The sequence below is a fragment of the Alternaria incomplexa genome (genome assembly GCF_024043165.1).
Source record: "Alternaria incomplexa strain BMP 0042 chromosome Unknown scaffold_3, whole genome shotgun sequence".
Lineage (NCBI taxonomy): Eukaryota > Fungi > Ascomycota > Dothideomycetes > Pleosporales > Pleosporaceae > Alternaria > Alternaria incomplexa.
In genome coordinates, this window is record NW_026249852.1 from 1281840 (window position 1) to 1299591 (window position 17752).

The 17752-nt window shown below is 53.5% G+C and overlaps 7 protein-coding genes across 7 annotated transcripts; 2 read left to right on the forward strand and 5 right to left on the reverse strand.

Moving 5' to 3' along the window:
* J4E90_002821 (uncharacterized protein) lies at positions 1-1521 on the forward strand (the record flags this gene model as incomplete). The annotated part of the gene is made up of 1 exon (XM_051432397.1): positions 1-1521. One exon carries the CDS (start codon positions 1-3, stop codon positions 1519-1521), a length of 1521 nt encoding a protein of 506 aa, XP_051293819.1.
* A 1910-nt stretch (positions 1522-3431) lies between these two features.
* On the reverse strand, positions 3432-5603 carry J4E90_002822 (uncharacterized protein; the record flags this gene model as incomplete). The annotated part of the gene is made up of 10 exons (XM_051432398.1): positions 3432-3663; positions 3744-3863; positions 3918-4100; positions 4150-4237; positions 4293-4385; positions 4435-4706; positions 4758-4950; positions 5093-5406; positions 5457-5507; positions 5557-5603. The coding sequence occupies 10 exons, from the start codon at positions 5601-5603 to the stop codon at positions 3432-3434; spliced, it is 1593 nt and encodes a 530-aa protein (XP_051293820.1).
* A 1767-nt stretch (positions 5604-7370) lies between these two features.
* J4E90_002823 (uncharacterized protein) lies at positions 7371-9719 on the reverse strand (the record flags this gene model as incomplete). The annotated part of the gene is made up of 3 exons (XM_051432399.1): positions 7371-8555; positions 8606-8847; positions 8903-9719. The coding sequence occupies 3 exons, from the start codon at positions 9717-9719 to the stop codon at positions 7371-7373; spliced, it is 2244 nt and encodes a 747-aa protein (XP_051293821.1).
* Positions 9720-10026: 307 nt separating this feature from the next.
* J4E90_002824 (uncharacterized protein) lies at positions 10027-10842 on the forward strand (the record flags this gene model as incomplete). The annotated part of the gene is made up of 2 exons (XM_051432400.1): positions 10027-10137; positions 10213-10842. The coding sequence occupies 2 exons, from the start codon at positions 10027-10029 to the stop codon at positions 10840-10842; spliced, it is 741 nt and encodes a 246-aa protein (XP_051293822.1).
* Positions 10843-11218: 376 nt separating this feature from the next.
* J4E90_002825 (uncharacterized protein) lies at positions 11219-11931 on the reverse strand (the record flags this gene model as incomplete). The annotated part of the gene is made up of 4 exons (XM_051432401.1): positions 11219-11353; positions 11411-11717; positions 11865-11875; positions 11929-11931. The coding sequence occupies 4 exons, from the start codon at positions 11929-11931 to the stop codon at positions 11219-11221; spliced, it is 456 nt and encodes a 151-aa protein (XP_051293823.1).
* An 851-nt stretch (positions 11932-12782) lies between these two features.
* HSP60 (chaperonin) lies at positions 12783-14651 on the reverse strand (the record flags this gene model as incomplete). Its single annotated transcript, XM_051432402.1, has 3 exons — positions 12783-14296; positions 14350-14491; positions 14547-14651. 3 exons carry the CDS (start codon positions 14649-14651, stop codon positions 12783-12785), a joined length of 1761 nt encoding a protein of 586 aa, XP_051293824.1.
* A 377-nt stretch (positions 14652-15028) lies between these two features.
* On the reverse strand, positions 15029-15831 carry J4E90_002827 (uncharacterized protein; the record flags this gene model as incomplete). Its single annotated transcript, XM_051432403.1, has 2 exons — positions 15029-15675; positions 15744-15831. 2 exons carry the CDS (start codon positions 15829-15831, stop codon positions 15029-15031), a joined length of 735 nt encoding a protein of 244 aa, XP_051293825.1.
* Positions 15832-17752: the final 1921 nt, after the last annotated feature.

A 17752-nucleotide genomic window follows, 5' to 3' on the forward strand; every position in this document is an offset into this window, starting at 1 on the left:
ATGGTTAGCCTCTTCGACGAGGATCCAACCACACCCACTCACAAACCCTCTCGCAAGCGTGGTCGTAACATGACTGCACCTGAGTGTCATTCAAACAACCTCCTGCAGCACGGCGGCCCGATCGAGACCTACCGCGGTCCCGAAGTTGATAACTCGTACATTCATTACGGCTACGAGCAAGATATGTACCAACGCGGTGAATATCACGCTATGCGCGGACATGTTGCTCCCGCTCCAGCTCCGGTGAACAACACGGGTTCAGTGAGTTATACCCCCACATATGACAGCGATTACGCCGAGAGCGATCGCGAGGACCACCCCCCATCCAAGATCCCAAAGATCAACAAGGATGGCGCGCCCCGCAAGCCACGCCAGCCTCGTCCCAAGCTGCTCAAGTGGAGTGACAACGATTGGAAGAACGTAGTCCTCGGTATCGTCTGGGCCTGTGGTGAGACTGGTGTTCAAATCCCGTTCGACCAGGCTGGCCAGGTTGTCGGCGAGAGCTGTACTGCTGGCGCACTTCAGCAGGCCATCTTGAAGTTGCGCGGCAAACAGATCGCCGAGGGCTACCAGATTCCATCGTTGAGGATGGCGTGGACGCGCAAGAACAAGCGTTCATCTTCTTTGTCGTCCACTGCTAACACCACCTCTCAGCCAAACGCCGGTCAGGACCCACTGACTCCTTCTCGTCCGTCCCTGATCGTGAAGCTAAAGGTTCTAGTGTCAAAATCCGGTCGTGTCAAGCATTCTCCAGGATTCAACAAGGCCGGTGCTGATTGTGTTCACGAGGAGTCCAAGGAGAAAGATGAGATCCTCAACTATCTTCAAGATCAAAAGTCCGGCGAGCCTGACGATGATATCTTCAAGCTTGACAACGACAGTGCCCAGGACAAGGATGGCTTCGTCGATTTCAAGATCAACGGCTCTGCTGTGAACAACCTCCCGTCCAACGGTAATGTGCCCAAAGATGGTCAAGTCTTCGGTGTCACCATCCCTCACGCGTCCCCTCCCAGCAAGTTTGGCGGATACGGTGGTGACATTGTCCCCCAGCGTATGGCTAACCCGTACCACCACACCCGCGGCGCCCACTTCGAGGCATTTGACTTCGATGGAAATGACCGCGGTAGAGAGTTAAAGTCCGTTGATCTTCACTCTTTCGAGTTTGTCGACGAGGACAACGAGGCTCTTCTTAGGCGCCCACGCCGTGCGTTGATCCCCGAGATGTCCCCTCTGACGGGCCATGCTTACGAGAGTCCTTATAGTTTCCAAGTGGAAGAGGGTCAAGATGTTCGCGGCCACTCGCCTGTGTGGTCCGCGTCAGGACAGCGAGGAGCCCAAGGTTTCCTTGGCTTGGCTTCTTCGCCGCAAGATGGGCTACCGCCGCTAGAGGTCGGCCACGCCCCTGATCTGTTTTCTCACGACGTTTTCGCGAACTGCGGTATCGATCAGGGCTCATACGTCGACGTACCCATGGCCGAGGCTTATGATGGCTATGGTTTCAACGAGGGACATTTCAGCTAAAAGCACCTCGCCTCGTCACCCGCCTTCACGCGAGTAAAGGTTAAGTTTACACGACTGTAAGAACAACTCATGTCTTTCAAGACCGCTTTGCTAACCGTTGTGACCAGTATGATGGACGGTTTCCTTATGATGGCGCGACATTCACGGTTCACGGTTTCTTCATTTTGGCTGCTGGTTTTGCAGTCTGGATATGGTATGACACGACACGGCTACATGAACACACTGGGTGTTTATCTTCTTCATGGGTCGATGTGACTACTTGGCTTGAGACATCTACGTCGGCCTTGCTAGCACTTGACATAGTCTTTGCACGACATGATTGATGGATAGGATACCCGCATCACGGATGAAAAGTTTAGGTACTTGAGTAATGGAAACTTGAATACCTCTATGATGACCTCAATGATGCTGATGTTACTGCTACTGATGGTGATGACGTGATAGCCCGGATGAGTGACATGAAGTCGCTCTGATACCTCACACTCTACGCCAATGAGAGCGGCAGTATCTTCCCTACACCGATTTCGTCGCGCTTTCTGCTGCGTAAAATAGCCGCTGATATCCGAAAAGCGTGTGACTCACACGCTGGCTCAGTAGGAAAGGGCACGCGACGCACAAACAAACGCGAAAAGTCACGGTGAACGTGACGCGTCCACAACAATAACAACGGGTGACGGTGACTGAGGATTTAGGCAACCGCGAAAAGGCTTTTCCACGCCGACGAAGAAAGACGCGTCAGGCAGACATGTAGTGTTTGCATACTTTGATAGGTGTTCCGACTGAGAAGTGAGGTGGTATGATGAGCTGTTCGCCATGCGTGAATAAAATGTTTTCTGATGTCGCAACGAAGAACTCCATCAATGACGTAAATCGCCATTTCAACCGTTGAAGGCCTTTCCTCTTCTTCCTTGCTTCACATCTCAGATTTCCAAATCTACGCACCTGCTCGCTGGCATTCTCATGATCGTCGCACGACATCACAGCAAAACCATGGACCTCATTGACACTGTGCTTTCTTGACCTCAACACCGAGCCGACTGTCTCGCTAATCGCCGCAAAATACCAACTTCCGTAGCAACGTTCAACTCAATACACCTCGCATTCGAAAAACTTTGTTTCCCAAAGTTCCTAAAGGAGATAGTATGGACCCAAGATTTTGGCCTGGAGGGATGGGCGTGCCTGGCTTGGGGGCCGGCATCGCTGGCATGGGAAAAGGCATGGCCGCTGCGGGGCGAGGCATGGGCATGCCCGTCATGGGCCTACCAAACATGCAACACCCATTCTATCCACCGCAAGGATTCCAGCACCCGTATCATCAACAAGCCCAAGCCCAAGCTCTAGCACAAGCCCAAGCATACGCTCAAGCTCATGCTCAAGCACAAGCCCAGGCTCAAGCCCAAGCCCAAGCCCAAGCCCAACAGCAACAGCAGCAAGCTTCTCCATCCCCACTCACAACCCCACCACCACCCAAAGACTCCAAATACCCCCGCTTCGTCAACCCCTTCCAGGACGAGAAGCCACAAGGGTCTTACGGTAAGCGCGAGTACGTACCGGGGCAGGAGGCGATACGTATTCCATTTGGGCATCGGGGTGACGATCCGTGGACTAATTGGCATATGATGCAGGCAAGAAGAAAGTTGCAAGAGATGAGGAGGAGTTGGTGAGGTAGGAGGGGGAGGATGATGAAGTTGGGTCAGTAGATCAAGTAGTGTTGTCAAAGTAATGCAATAGCGAACAATTCATTGTTGGCCATCGTCAGCCTGAAAGCATCAAATACGATGCAACATTACATCCTCCGTTCCTCCCTATTTGACATGCTTTCGCATATACCATCCCTCATCCATCCAAACACCCCCCTTCTCTTATTCCCAGTCATGCCCACGTCCCCTCGTACTTCCCTCGCCCCAAGCCTAGGTCTCAATCTTGGGCACTGCGACAGCCTCATCGTGCTGCACACTCCTCTTCCTCTCCTGGTTCTGCGCCACCTCGCCCAGATTTATGTCGTGTCCACCCTTGGGATCGATTTCGGCGAATTGGACAGCTGGGCGGAACTCCTGCGACTTCCACGCTTTGCTGACGATGCCGTAAAGTTCGTCGACTTGTTCGAGACTGAGGCCCTTGGTTTCGTAGATCATGAACCAGCTGTGGGGGGAGAGGTGTCAGCGTTTGTCACGCAGATGTTGGTGGTTGGGTAGGATGATGTAGAGAGAAAAAGGACTTACACAAAGGCGATGCATACGAAACAGAATGAACCCCACACGAAGAAAACCTTAGATGCCAGGTTTGCGTGGTCTTCGTCGACCATGTACGGGGTTGAGTAGGCAATTGCCCAGTTGAGCAACCTGAAATATGGCGTTAGTCTTTTGCGATGCTATGATCATTGTCTGTGAACACACCAGTTGGATGCTGTGGTCATGGAAAGACACTTGGCGCGTGCCTTCAACGGGTACAGCTCGCCGGTCACAACCCAAGCGACTGGGCCCCAGGAGCTGGCGAAGAAGAAGATGTAGATGCACACAAAGGCAATGGCAGCGCGTTGAGCTGCAAGATCGGATGTGCCGGCTACCGTTCCTGTGATTCTGGGCGATGTTAGCATGCGTGCCGTTGGCTTCAGGGCGTTTGACATACGCGACAATGTACTGGCACACGCACATGCCTATCGCTCCGAGGAGAAGAAGGTTGCGTCGACCGAGGCGTTCAACCATATAGAGACCCGCTAGAAATCCGAAAGTCAGTATTGTCTCCTTCCAGGTTGGAAACGAAAGGCTTACGGAATGTAGATGCGACGTTGACGCAGTTGGTGATGACCTGGATGATGAAGGGGTCTTGGAAGCCGGCGTTCTGGAAGTATTGGGTACCGTAATCTGGACATGTTAGAGGGAGCCGCAAATCTGCGCCGTTGAGAGAACATACAAAAGATGAAGTTTACACCAGTGAGCTGTTGTAGCGACTGCAGCAAGCATCCAGTCACGAGACGCTTGCCCAGCGTTCCCTTGAAGCAGTCGGCATATGTAGACTTTCCCAACGACATCTCGTAAAGATGGTTGGCCTGGACCTCGTTCAGTTCCTCAACGATAGCTGGGTGATCGACTGGGAGACGGCGGAGCTTGCCGAGACTGTCGGCAGCCTTCTCGTATCGGTCCATCTTGATGAGATATCTCGGTGTCTCTGGCAAGAAGAATAGTCTAGCGGAAGGTTAGCAGCTGCCATCATGTAGTTGAAATCACTGCACTTACCCGCCGACAAGAACGATAGACCATAGGAATTGCACCGCGATTGGGATACGGTACGATCCAGAGTCATTGCGGTCCTTAGTCGAATTGTTTACAATGGCCGCGAGCAGCAATCCAATCGTAATAGCAAGCTGATAAGCTCCTACAATCGTTCCGCGAATCCATTTCGGCGCGGTCTCACTCTGGTACATGGGAACTGTCGTCTTGTTAGCTTTGCTGCAAGCGAGCCAGATGCCCCGCAGAGCCTCATCGATGCGGGGCGAGGGGCGTCAGCCACCATTGACGATCAACCCCACGATGCCGGGAAGCGAAGAACCACGAGAAAAGAGCTGACTTACTCAGAGCTGAGATGAGACCAACTCCATAACCGGCGAAGAATCGACCGGCAATGAACAACGGTTGCGCTGTTGCGGCCGTCTGCAGAATGACACCGAGGTTGAAGACGACACCGGCAGAAACCATCAAACCGAGGCGGCGGCCAAGTAGATCACCAAATGGCGCAGCCGTCAAAGCACCGAAGAAGGTACCAGCTGAGAGAATGGAGACGATCAGAGAGTCCTGAGCTGCTGTGATACTGAGATCTGGTTCGGTGGAGAATTCCTTCTTCCAGTAGTCCATGGCAATGATGCCAGAAATGGTACCTGTGTCATATCTAGGAAGATCAGAACGTGTGCGTGATACGACAATGAGGTGTAGGCTCACCCGAAGAGAACACCACCAAAGGCGACGAAGAGACCGATTACAATGGCAGGCCTTGGAAAGAGTTAGGTGTGTGCATGGTATTGTGTCCAGTGAAGCTTACCATGCCTTACCAGCTGTGTCTGGCGGGGGCTTGAGCATGAAACCCATGATGGCAAATTTCGATTTGACTTCTTAAAGATGGCAATTGGCGATGTCGCGAAACTCGAGACGCGTAGTCAAGCCGTTCAATGGAGCGCGCAGTCACTCTTTATCTCAGGATGCAAGCTCCGAGCATCTCTCCATCCAGCTCGCGATCCCGACAAACCCTTGTCCCATGCCGCTGCACCTCAGTGCCATATCACAAGTTGCTAATCCCAGTCGGTTTCCCAAGCCAACCATTTTTGCATGGTATGCCCCGCATCATAACATGGAGCGTACCGCAGTTGGTTATTACCCCGTACTCGGCAGGCTGACCTCCCTCACACCACTTACGTCGGAGGCTGAGGACAAGACAGCGATCATAAAAGCCAGTCACGATCGCCCAGCGGTCGCTCGTCACGGGAGCGAACAAAGACTGTCGATGTGGTGGCTCAGTCAGACCATGTTCAAGAGCAAAGCACCGTGCCAATTCTCACTTCCGTCGCGAGCGCGTGCCGGGGCAAAACCATCACGCAGGAAATGCCGCACATTCTGCAAGCAAGGCGACGCGTTCTTCGAGAAGTTTGCCGCTTCCAATGATCGCGTCAACCGTTCGGCATGTCAGAAAAAGGATGGGCCGATTGTCTCCGTGCATCCCCAGGAACTCCAGAGTGGAGACTCGTCGGTATGATTCTCGGAGCGCTGGACATTGGCAGAGAAATGTTTTCCCCGCGCAACACCAAGATGACCGTAGCGAAAACGAAAGTGCTACACGTCGGATGCAGCGGCATGTTATCTTGTCGTCCTTTTAGAAGGAGCCCTAGAAAATGTGCTCGTGACAGTTGTTGTTCTCCTGTGTACATAGATGCTGTCGCGCCATCCCTTGAGCCAATAAGCCTTCGCTTCCTTTCGCTTCCCTTCGATGTTCAGTGCTCGGCATTGCTTGGACCAACGCGATGACTCGGGGACGTGTGCTTACGGCGCAGCATCTGCATCGCCATGTCGATGATGAGTGGTCGACGGAGCGGTCATGCCTGACATGTGCCGTCACCTCGGTCTTACTGCAACGATGAACGTCTCTCTTCCAGGCTGATTTTCGGGAAGTGGAAGGATGGTTGAGGTTGATGAAATGTGGAGGTACTCCGGGGTAGCTGCGGAGTCTAACGGGCGCACTGGCGGCGCTGTACGTCAGAGGCATCGACGCATCGCTAGAAGCCACGAAGACGTTTTTCGCGCATCGAAGCTCGATCGCGCAGGTACAAAGTTTGTAATCGAGGCTGCAGAGGGTTTCAGAACCAGGTCCCGGGATTTGGATCTCAGTGGGCAAACACATCTTACCAGATCCTGGGAAGGAGCCCGCTCGTGGGTTTGGCAAGATTGGTTGGGCATCTCCGCCAGGGTGCGACGATCGTGACGATCTGCTGAAAACAGTGGTGACATGTCCACCTAACAAGCTTCTTTGGCAGTAGCCAATTTCGAGTCAGACATCATGAGTAATGGCAGACAGCTGCTTGAAATATCGCAATGCAAACTTTTCAGTTGTCTCGTGCAACAGGCAGGAGCTGCCACGCACGTGGCCTCGTTGCACAGGTCTTGAGACGGAAACAGCGACCGGCGCGAAATCTTTTGCCGAGAGTAAGGAAATGCAAGAGCGATCCAGCCTCATTAGTAAGTTATCAAAACACCACACATCGACGCGAAAGCCAATTCGGCGACAACAAAACTCTTCTGAGCATGCATTGGTATCTAGTGAGAGCCCAAACTCCTGCTTTTGTGCTTCCTGCCATCAAGAACCCACTATGCCTTGTTCTTATCACCGCTCTTTCTCCGCGCCTTCTTAGATTCAACCTTGGTCTCCTTCGCGCTGACACCGTTAGGAGTAGACGCGACTTCAATACCGCCGCCCTTCTTCTCTTTTCTGCCTGCCTTTTCCTTTGCGCTCACGTCGCCGTTCTTGACCTTTGCTGTCTCCTTGGGCGACTCCTTGGTCGCCTCCTTAGCGGTCTCCTTTGCCGCTTCCTTAGCAGTGCCATTTGCAGCCTTCTCGCCCTTTGGCACAACAGCCCTAGGGTCCTTGCCCTTCCTGCGCATTGTCTTAACCTTGGCCTTCTCCATGTACTTCTCGTCCTCATCCTCGTCGAAGCCACCAAAGTCTGATTCATCGTCGCTGTCCGCTTCGATGGGACGACGATCAACGATCTCAAGTCCGGTGGCTGGGGCGTTGGGGTTGGCGGTGTTCTTGGCCTTTGCAATTGAAGATTCGTTGACGCCAACGGCGTTGGGCGGGGTAGGCGCGATCTTCTTGAACTTGGCGACGAAGAAACCGTCGACGTTGTATGTGTGGGGGTAGTATCTCCTTGTCATCTTCATTGAGGGGTGGAAGGCCTTGCCGCCAATGTTGGTGAATCCTTCCTTACCGAAGGTGAGACCGGTCTCTACGAGCTTGACGTTCGGTCGCTTGTTCAATGCGTACTGAACGACTTGCTCGTTCTCTTCGAGAGTTACTGAACAGGTACTGTAGACAATGTATCCTCCGGTCTTGGAGTGGTGGTTGACAGAGTCGATAGCGGCGAGCAACAGCTGCTTCTGGAGATGGGGTAGCTTCATGAAGTCTGCTTCGGTCTTGTTGGTCTTGACACTGGCATCCTTGGCGATGACCCCAGTACCAGAGCATGGAGCGTCGAGCAGCACACGGTCGAAACCACCCATGACCCTAGGGAACTCAAGAGCCGAGTAGTGGGAGACGATGACGTTCCTTGCACCTAGACGGTGGATGTTGCCTATCAGACCCTTGGCACGATCCTTGTTGGCATCGTTGGCAAAGATGCATCCTGTGTTCTTCATCAAAGCCGCCAAATGTGTTGTTTTTCCACCAGGAGCAGCAGCCATATCTAGCACGCGCTCGTTTTCTTGAGGTGCCAGTGCCATAACGGGCAAGAACGAGGAAGCGGCCTGAAGAATGTAGTGTCCAGCGAGGTATTCCTACAAAGGGTTAGTAACGGTTCGAAACATTCATTACATGCCAGGCTTACAGGTGTGGCTCCGAGCGGCACTTGCGCATCGAAAATCTGCAGACCGACTTTAGACCACTTTCCGACGGGCTCAAGCTGTACACCGCGGTTGATCAAGCTTTGCGCAAGTTCTCTTCGGTGTGTTCGGAGGGTGTTTGTTCGGATAACGACTGGTCTTGGGGTTTCGTTGGCTTCGAAGAAGGCTTGCGCTTCGCGGGGTGGGAAGAGGTTCAATAGCTTGTCAGCTAGGAATTCGGAGTAGCCTATCAATAGTATTAGTATTTGCAGATTTATGAGTCCCATGTATCATAAACGTACCGTAGTAAGCACAGATGTCCTTCAAAAGCGACGCTCTGTATTCCGCCCTACTTCGCCCCTCCTCAGCCAGGTTCTTGAAGTCATCCAATACACGGATAGTGTCCGTAAGTCTTGTGCGCAATAGCTGGATGTCCTGGTTGACGAGATTCGTGATCGGCCTGCCATCCTCATCCTCGTCCTCCAAGATCTTAGGTCTCTCTGCGACGATGTTGGTCTGCATGTTGCTCTCCTCCAACTCGGCTTGCGCCTCCGCATCCTCAATCGCCTTCTGCATGTCCAATCGTGTAGACAGACCAGCGATGTTGGCGGCTGTGAGCTTCTCTTCGGCGTCCTCCTCGTCATCGTCGTCTGACCACATGGCCGCGCCTCGCCTGATATCGTCATCCGAATCTACAACGTCGGAGCCAAAGTCGTCATCGTCCATGTCTTCGTCGTCTTCGCCTTCGGATGCGCTACCGAGCGCATCAAGTCCGGTAACGTTGATGTTCTCCAGATCGGAATCCTCAATATCGGACATGTCGTCCTCATCGTCCGAAGGTGGTAGAGGCGCCGACTTCTTTGCCTTTGCTTTCGCTCCATTCACGACAGCTGCAGCCGTCTTCAGAGGCTGCTTCACAGGCTTGACGGGCTTTCCAGCTACCCTCGTCTTGGGTACCAACTTGGCCTTGGCCTCCTTAGCTTCCCTTGCAGCTGTCCTGCTCCTCTTCTTGCGCTCCGGGTTTACAGCGTCGGGCGCATCTTTTCGCTTCCTCGTAACTAGCGATTCGTCGAGGACATCGGGCATGCCCTGCTTCTTCATACGGCGACCTTGACCCATAGCGACAGATTTATCCCGCAGGTGTTTAGTGGGCGGTAAGACAAAAAGGTCGAATTACTGAGAGATGGCAGCGTGAACCAGCAGCGCGAACACCGAACTTTCGCTAGCACTTTGGAACTTTTTCCACGCTAGCGGACTTCCTTTGGGCTTAGCGCATGCTTGCCCTAGTCGAGCTGCTGCGGTCCACTGTCCCGCAACACCAACAGCGTCATCGCACGGGAGCTATACACCTCTTCGACCGGCGCGCAATTCCACGATACCGAAATACTACTCGAAGTCGCATTCAACGAGCCTCAAACGATCCATCATGTCAGAACTCGCATTCTGCAAATCATTCCTCAGCGCCTTGGACGCCCGTCCACCCAAGCTCTCCAGCGATCACATCGCAGACGCACGCCAGTATCCCGCACAAGGCGCCGTAAGTCCTCGCCGCCCATCCTCCTTACATCCCATATCCATACGCGCAAATATCAGAAACTAACAACCCCACCAGTACACCCTCCCCCGCCTCCCACACCCACCCCACCCGCAACGGCCAAACCCCAAGCCCACCACCAGCGACGATGCCTCCACACCATCCTCCTCGTCAATCTCCGTGACGCTCAAACCCATGAAGCCAACCACACCCACCATCCCACTCAGCTCAATCGACCCATCCAAAACCTCCGTCTACGACCTCAAACAACAGTACGCGACACAAGCCTCGTTATCAGCAGCCAAGATAAAGATTCTGTACAAGAAGAAGCCGGTTACAGATTCAAAGACATTGCTGGAAGTTATAGGCACAGATGCGGGCAGTGAAGTTGAGTTTGGGGTTATGGTCATGGCTGGCGCTGCTCTTGGCGGGGCTGCAAGTCCAGCGTCGGCAGGGACACCGGTGACGAGTCCGCCTGCTGTTGCGCCGCCGACTGAGAGCGAGAAGGGACTTGCTAGCGCTGGAGAGACAGCTGCGGGCACGGCGACTGGTGCTGCAGATGCGCCACTTGGTCATGGGAAGGAAGTCGTTGCGACAGACGAGTTCTGGGGCGATCTTAAAAACTTTGTGCTCCAGAGGACCAAGGACGCGGATGAGAGTGAGAGGTTACTGGGTGTGTTTAGGAGAGCGTGGGAACAGAACAAGTAATGATCTGGCATAGCTGCCAGAGCCATACAATTGCACTCACAGATATCCGGAAACTACATCACAAGAAACATCGCGCGCGTCACTTCATGCAAGCTTCCAACACAGAGCTGTCCATCGACGACAATTTGACCAGTTTAGCCTATCAAAAGCATACCAAGCCTGATAATGCAAGTTACACCCAGCACTATCACTGCCCACATATCGCATGTTTCGTCTGTAATCATCATGCGCAAAAGCTCGCTATGCCATGACCGCTGCCAATCAACCGCTCGAATCGTTTTCATTTCATATCATTACCAACCGCAGTCGTTCCTTCCTCCATACTAATAGGTGCGCGAAATCGACAGGTCGGAAGGGAAGGTGGGGAGAGAGTCGCTTAGCGGCCCTTGGAGACACGGCCCTTGATGCTCTCGAACTCGATGTCGTCGGCATCGTTGGCTTGGATATCGGCGGCGAGACCGTTGAGGGCGCGCTTGATGGCTTCCTTGGAGGATGAGTACATCATGCGGGGCTGTCAATCGTTAGCTAACCTGTCCCCATGAATCCACTTTCTCTTGTTGTGACGTACGTATTGCGCCGCATCATCTGGCGTCCAGCTGATAAAAGTGATCTTGCTCCTGGAGCCCTCTCCGCTGTCGAGCTCGTACTCGACGTCGAACACGGCGTAGCGACCGCCAATGCCCTCCTTGCCCTTGCGGTCCTTGCTCTTGGCGTTGAGCAGCTTCTCGCGGAAGACGTCAAAGTTGGCCTCCTTGGAAGTCTCCTCGACGACAATCTCTTTCCAGTCGTCGCTGATCTTGTAGATAATCCATTTGATGTCCTTGCCAAGCTTGAGCTCGTTGAAGGTGCTGATGCACTCGGGCGAGACGGAGACACTGCGTCGTCGTTAGTACGTGCGGGGCCGATAGAGGGGTGCGCGAGACGGGTGTCGGGGTGGTGGTGGAGGCAGGGGGAGCTATGCGGGCGCGGTCGTCGGGCAGCGACAGCTGTTGATGCCCTTTTGTTTGTTTTGCAGTACGTACCCGGATTGAGCCTGTATCCGTTGTTAGTTCGAGGTCCCTAATAACGCATCTCTATTATTCTCACCATAATGTCGAATGTGTAAAGTAGAGGATGCTACAGGGGGGTCGAGGCGCCAGGTAGCTTTATCAGTACTGTGGTTGCCTGTCAGCGTCGTCGTCATCGTTGCGATTGCCGCGTGCGAAGATGCAGCAGTGAAGGAATGGCAGCCTGTTCGGCATGGAGCGGTGGCAGCTTACGTCAATAGAGAAAACTGATCTGGGTGGATAGTTGATGTGTTTGCGGGAGAAAAGGCGGAGGAGGAGAGTGTGATTGCTGAGGCTGAGCGAGTAGTGGCAGGTGGGGTGGGGTTTTCTCGATGCACGTACCCTAGTGGGGTTCCTTCAAGCCCTGGAGCACGGCACGATACCAGACACGTTACAAGGTTTAGTTTGGCTCTGCCGCCACAGCAACGCCCTGTCAGTCGTCACAGCAGCCCACCTCATACAAGGAACAGGCTGAACAGGTACTCTGCCGTCTATGTTAGTATATGGGTTGAAGCTCACATATTCTTCGAGGTAATGCAGACTTCTAGGAAGCAGGTGTCCAGTTTTTCCATGTATGAGGTGATCCACCAATCCTGTTCCTTGCAGCATTCATAACTCAAGCATATGTTGTGCATCTTGAAAACTCGTTTGAACTTGTTCATATTTCCTTCGTCGCTTTATACATCTTGTCCTTCCCAGGAGATCCTTACACAATATTGTACAATAAAAACCAAATATCCAACAATGCTGCGCTTTTGAGAAATCATGAGTGAAGAGCGGAGACCAACCCAATATCGTGTACATAAATCATCGCTGGGAAAGGCATAAGACTAAAGTCATTATAACGGAATGGGGGTATAAGAAGAAGAAAACAGACGGCTAGGCTTCAGGTGTTTAGAAGCCCATTCCGCCCATGCCTCCCATACCACCCATACCGCCAGGCATGCCGCCTGGAGGTCCAGACTTCTCCTCGGGTGCCTCGACGATGGCGACCTCAGTAGTACCGAGGAGCGAGGCAACACCGCTGGCGTCAACGAGAGCAGTGCGGACAACCTTGAAGGGATCAAGGATACCGGCGGCGATCATGTCAACGTACTCGCCCTTGGCGCTGTTGAAGCCCTTGTTGAAGTCACCCTTGTACTCGTCAATGAGCTTGCCAACAATGACGGAGCCCTCGGCGCCAGCGTTCTCGACGATCTTGCGGGCGGGGTGGGTGATGGCGTTCTTGACAATGGTGATACCGAGCTGCTGGTCGAAGTTGGCAGCCTTGACGTTACCGAGAGCGTTGGCGGAGGCCTTGAGGAGACCAGTACCACCACCGGGCAGGATACCCTCCTCAACGGCGGCGCGGGTAGCATTCAGAGCGTCGACGATGCGGTCCTTCTTCTCACCGACCTCAACCTCCGAGGAGCCACCGACCTTGATGACGGCAACACCACCAGAGAGCTTGGCCAGGCGCTCCTGGAGCTTCTCCTTCTCGTACTCAGAAGTGGTAGCGTCGTTGATGACGCCACGGATCTGCTCACAGCGCTGGGAGACCTGGTCCTTGCTGCCCTCGCCGTTGAGGATGACGGTGTCCTCCTTGGTGATGGTGATGGATCCAGTGGAACCGAGCATGTCGGGGGTGGCCTTCTCGAGCTTAATGTCGAGGTCGTCGCTGAAGACGGTACCGTTGGTCAGGACAGCGAGATCGCCAAGGATGGACTTGCGGTTGTCACCGAAGCCGGGAGCCTTGACAGCCGCAACCTGGAGCTGGCCACGGAGCTTGTTGAGAATGCAGACGGCAAGCGCCTCACCGTCAATGTCCTCAGCAATGATGACAAGGGGACGGCGAAGCTGTTGGGAGGCCTCGAGAGCAGGGACAATGTCCTGGACAGCGGAGATCTTCTTCTCAGAGAGGAGGATGAGAGGCTTCTCAAACTCAACCTTGGCGGTCTTGGTGTCGGTGATGAAGTAGGGAGAGATGTATCCGCGGTCGAACTTCATACCCTCGGTAACCTCAAGTTCGTCCTCAGTGGTCTTGCCCTCCTTGACGGTGATGACACCCTCCTTTCCGACCTTCTCCATAGCGTTGGACAGAAGCTTGCCAATGTGTGTGTCGCCGTTGGCGGAGATGGTGGCAACCTGCGCAATCTCCTCGCTGGTGGTGATGTCCCGCTTGTTCGCCCTGAGGTACTCAACGACGGCCTCGACAGCGGCCTGGGTACCCCGCCTCAGGTCCATGGGGTTGCATCCGGCGGCAACATTCTTAACGGTCTCGGAGAAGATGGCGCGGGCAAGGACGGTGGCAGTGGTGGTACCGTCACCGGCAGCCTCGTTGGTCTTGGAGGCGACGTCCTGGAGCAGGCGGGCTCCGAGGTTCTCGAACTTGTCTTGGAGGGAGATAGCCTTTGCGACTGTCACACCATCTGGAATGATGTCAGCGGGCAATGTTAAGGATGGCGGCGGAACTCATGCGTACCCTTGGTGATCTTGGGCGAGCCGTAGCTCGACTCGATCAATACATTGCGACCCTTGGGACCCAGTGTTGTTGATACGGCCTTTGCAAGTGTGTCGACACCCTTCAGCAGTCCTGCTCGTGCCTCGACGCCGAACTTCAGTTCCTACCAATTGTTAGTTTTGCGTGTTTTTTACGACGTAAATATATGATTGCCATACCTTGTGCGCAAACCTCTGCTGCTGGAGGTTGTAGCTGGTGGACCGGAGCTTAGAGCTCGAGTTGAGGGCCGAAGTCCGCGCCCGCGATGCGAAAGCTCTTTGCATTGTGACGGAATTGGGATGTGTGAGTAGGGGGAAAGGAATCTCAGATGTTGCTCCTAGACTCCAGCTTTATGCAAGATAACCAGGAATAGTGTGGATGTAGAGGAGGATGCGGAGAAGAGTGGTCGCAGATGTTCGATGCCTCTAAAAATTTGGGTCGCTCGACGATTGGAATCATCGAGAAGGCGCTATGGCCACATCCGCGAGCTAGCCTCGGCTTTCGATCCATAACTCCATCGCCAGCCTCACGTTTCACGTTTGTCAGCGCCTGAGATTTCTACTGGAGCGCAGGTACACGAAGGTTTTGCGTGGAACTCAATTACCGGGGATGAGCGTTGTGCGCATTGCCCTACTACAACTCCTTTGGGTTAGCTAGGTACCTACGCCTTCTGGCTAACCATCAACATATCTCCATCGATGCGCTTGAGGCCGACACCGAACATCGAAAATATTTCCCGCTGCTCGGCACTAAGGCTGACCGCCCCATGCACCTTCTGGACCACCTCGATACATCTCCAAACGTGCAGGTGCTCTTCGTCAAGCTGCCAGAGTGTTCCCCTCGGTCCACTGCTCAACTCTTTCAGCATCTTCGTATCCCTAGCCTGCTCAATTTCCCTCTTCGCTCTCGGCGCTTCATCTTCAAGCGCTCTCTCTTTTGCAGCCTTGATTTCCTTCCTACTCTTCCCTTCTTTCGATATTGGCAAAGCAAGGCCCTTCTCTGCGTAGGCGGCTGTGGCTTGGGCCTTCACCGGGCCCTTCCAGAACTCGACTTGAGGGCTGTTGTTCTCGTGTAGCAAGTGGTAGAATATTGGCTCCTCATCTTTGTCGCTCAACAGGTGTAGAGGCTTGGATATCGATATATTAGCAGGAGGCCAGCGTATGTCGCCGTATGGGCACTGGTTCTTCTCTTCTGCCGTCAAGGTCTTCGGACTTGCAGCGTCGCCGTTGCCTCCTTCGCCTGTACCAGATGCTGAAGGCGTAAGTCTAGTTGGATCCATACCCAGGTATGTTGTGGGGGCCTGCGTAGCTGTAGGCGTGATCGCTGGCCCAGGCACAGGTAATTATTGTCGTCGTAAACGGTCTTCGCGAAGTCACGAGCTGGCTGATGAGCGGATTTTGGAGCTGCGCGATTCCCTCGTCCGTAGTTCTCGAGCGGATCTCCTCGTGGTGCGTTTTGCGGCATGGGAACGTGGTAAGAATTACGAGCATGGCCTTAGCTGTCGTTCAGAATTATTCACGTGGTCTATACATGGAATTCAATAACCTTCACGTATTTTAAATGCTGAATTTTAGCAACAGTGTCCAAGAACCCTCTCCAACGGGCAAGCAACGCGTTCGTCATACGATCATACAGGAACAGCAACAAGCACCGAACATGCGGCTCTGGTGTATGCGGCAATCAGAAGACGTCGCATACTTTACGTCGTGGCGCAAGCGCCGCCATAACATATCGCGCGCAACCTTGTGACAGCTTGCGGCGTCGCTCGGCCAATGACCTGGTCGTGCGACGCACCGTCCGTCAGCAGGCAAAAGAAGGCAAATCAAAGACCCCGCCTTACAATTTCAGGTGAGCGGGAGCCTAGTAGCCACGCATGCAGTGTGATGCACATGCATATGGGGTGGCTGAAGCGGCTGGCCAATGGCGCCATCCCGGATTAGAACAGGCCTTTCATCGCAGCTTTGGCCTCCAATGCGGCTTTACGCTTCGATGCGGGTCTACGCTGCAGTTCGCCCTCGTTTTCCTTCCCTTTAGGCGGAGAAGGGGCTGCGGCAGGAACAGCAAACTTCACGTCTTTGTCGTCCTTGTCCCCGTCCTCGAGAACAACAATTTTCTTTTTATTCAGTTTCTAGAAGAGAGTTAGCAACGCTCCATAACTAGAGCTTCCTCCCAGATTCCAAAGCGTCTGTAGATGCGTTCCATGGAAGAATTCTTCGAGCTTTGAATGTTCATGACATGAAAAAGGTATTGCTTACACGTCGCTTCGGCGGTGGCGAAAGGGCCGCAGCCTCCTCCTCATCTTTCTTTTCTATGATGTGTGAGTCAAATTCGATCACGATCAGACAATCTCAAGAAGATGAGCATGTTCATTGCGCAGGCAGGGTAGTTCGAGCTCGATCAAGATCTGCCGAACAGCGATGATTGCGGACATAGAGCAAAAAGAAAGAGATGCATCAATGCAGCAAGAGGTACACGAGCTTCATGGATCGGAGTTGCAGAAGCTGTAAGAGTGAAACGCATACCGTCTTCATGCCCAATAGGCCCAGGCTCGCTCATCTTCTCGCCGGATGGCGGCGCGGCGTCTTGCTTGTCATAGTAGGCTACAATGTATTAATACCATAGTCTTATGAGATTGGCGGACCAACTGGCAAACATACGTTGAGCTTTTTCTGTGACTGTATGGTAAACTGTTAGTGAGTGCTATGTTGCGTGGTGTGTTGATTGGTATTCGAATTGATGTTCCTGCCAGTCGGATGCTAGGGGAAAGGGAATTTGTGAACTGCTGCACATCGACGCATGCCCATGTGCGCGTGAGTGCGGCTCCCAGTATGAAGAAGGAGTAATGACATGAAGCCTGAGTAGGTTCACGTACACATCCCGTTCTCGTCAGGTTCGGGCGTCAGCCCTGACCTCCCAGCCCGGGCCAAGAGGTCGACACCCGACTCTAATGTGGAAGTGAAACTATATTTAGCACGTTAGTCGCTTCACGCGCACAGCAGTATGCCTGATTACTCACTTCATGTCAGATGAGGAGACATGAGGTGAGAAATCTGCAAGTGAGGCATGAAAGCGCTCGCACGTAGCACGCTACTTCAGATGGAAGGCACGACCAGGAAGGCGCGAGGACTCATGTGTCGGGGAAGTACCAAACCATGCTTTCCTACACACACAGAGATAAAGAAAGCCCCTTTCAGAAAGCAAATGAGTCACTTCGCGTTTAAAGGGTTGGGGTTGCTCTGTCTTGCTCGTATTGAAAGTTATAACTAGGTCCGAATCGGCTGTCAGCGGCTGTACAGTATGTGCAGTTCTATTCTATCTAAGAAGGCTCAGTCATGTACGTATCAGTAGCCTGACGCAGTCCAAACTTAGGAAGAGGCGACTGAGA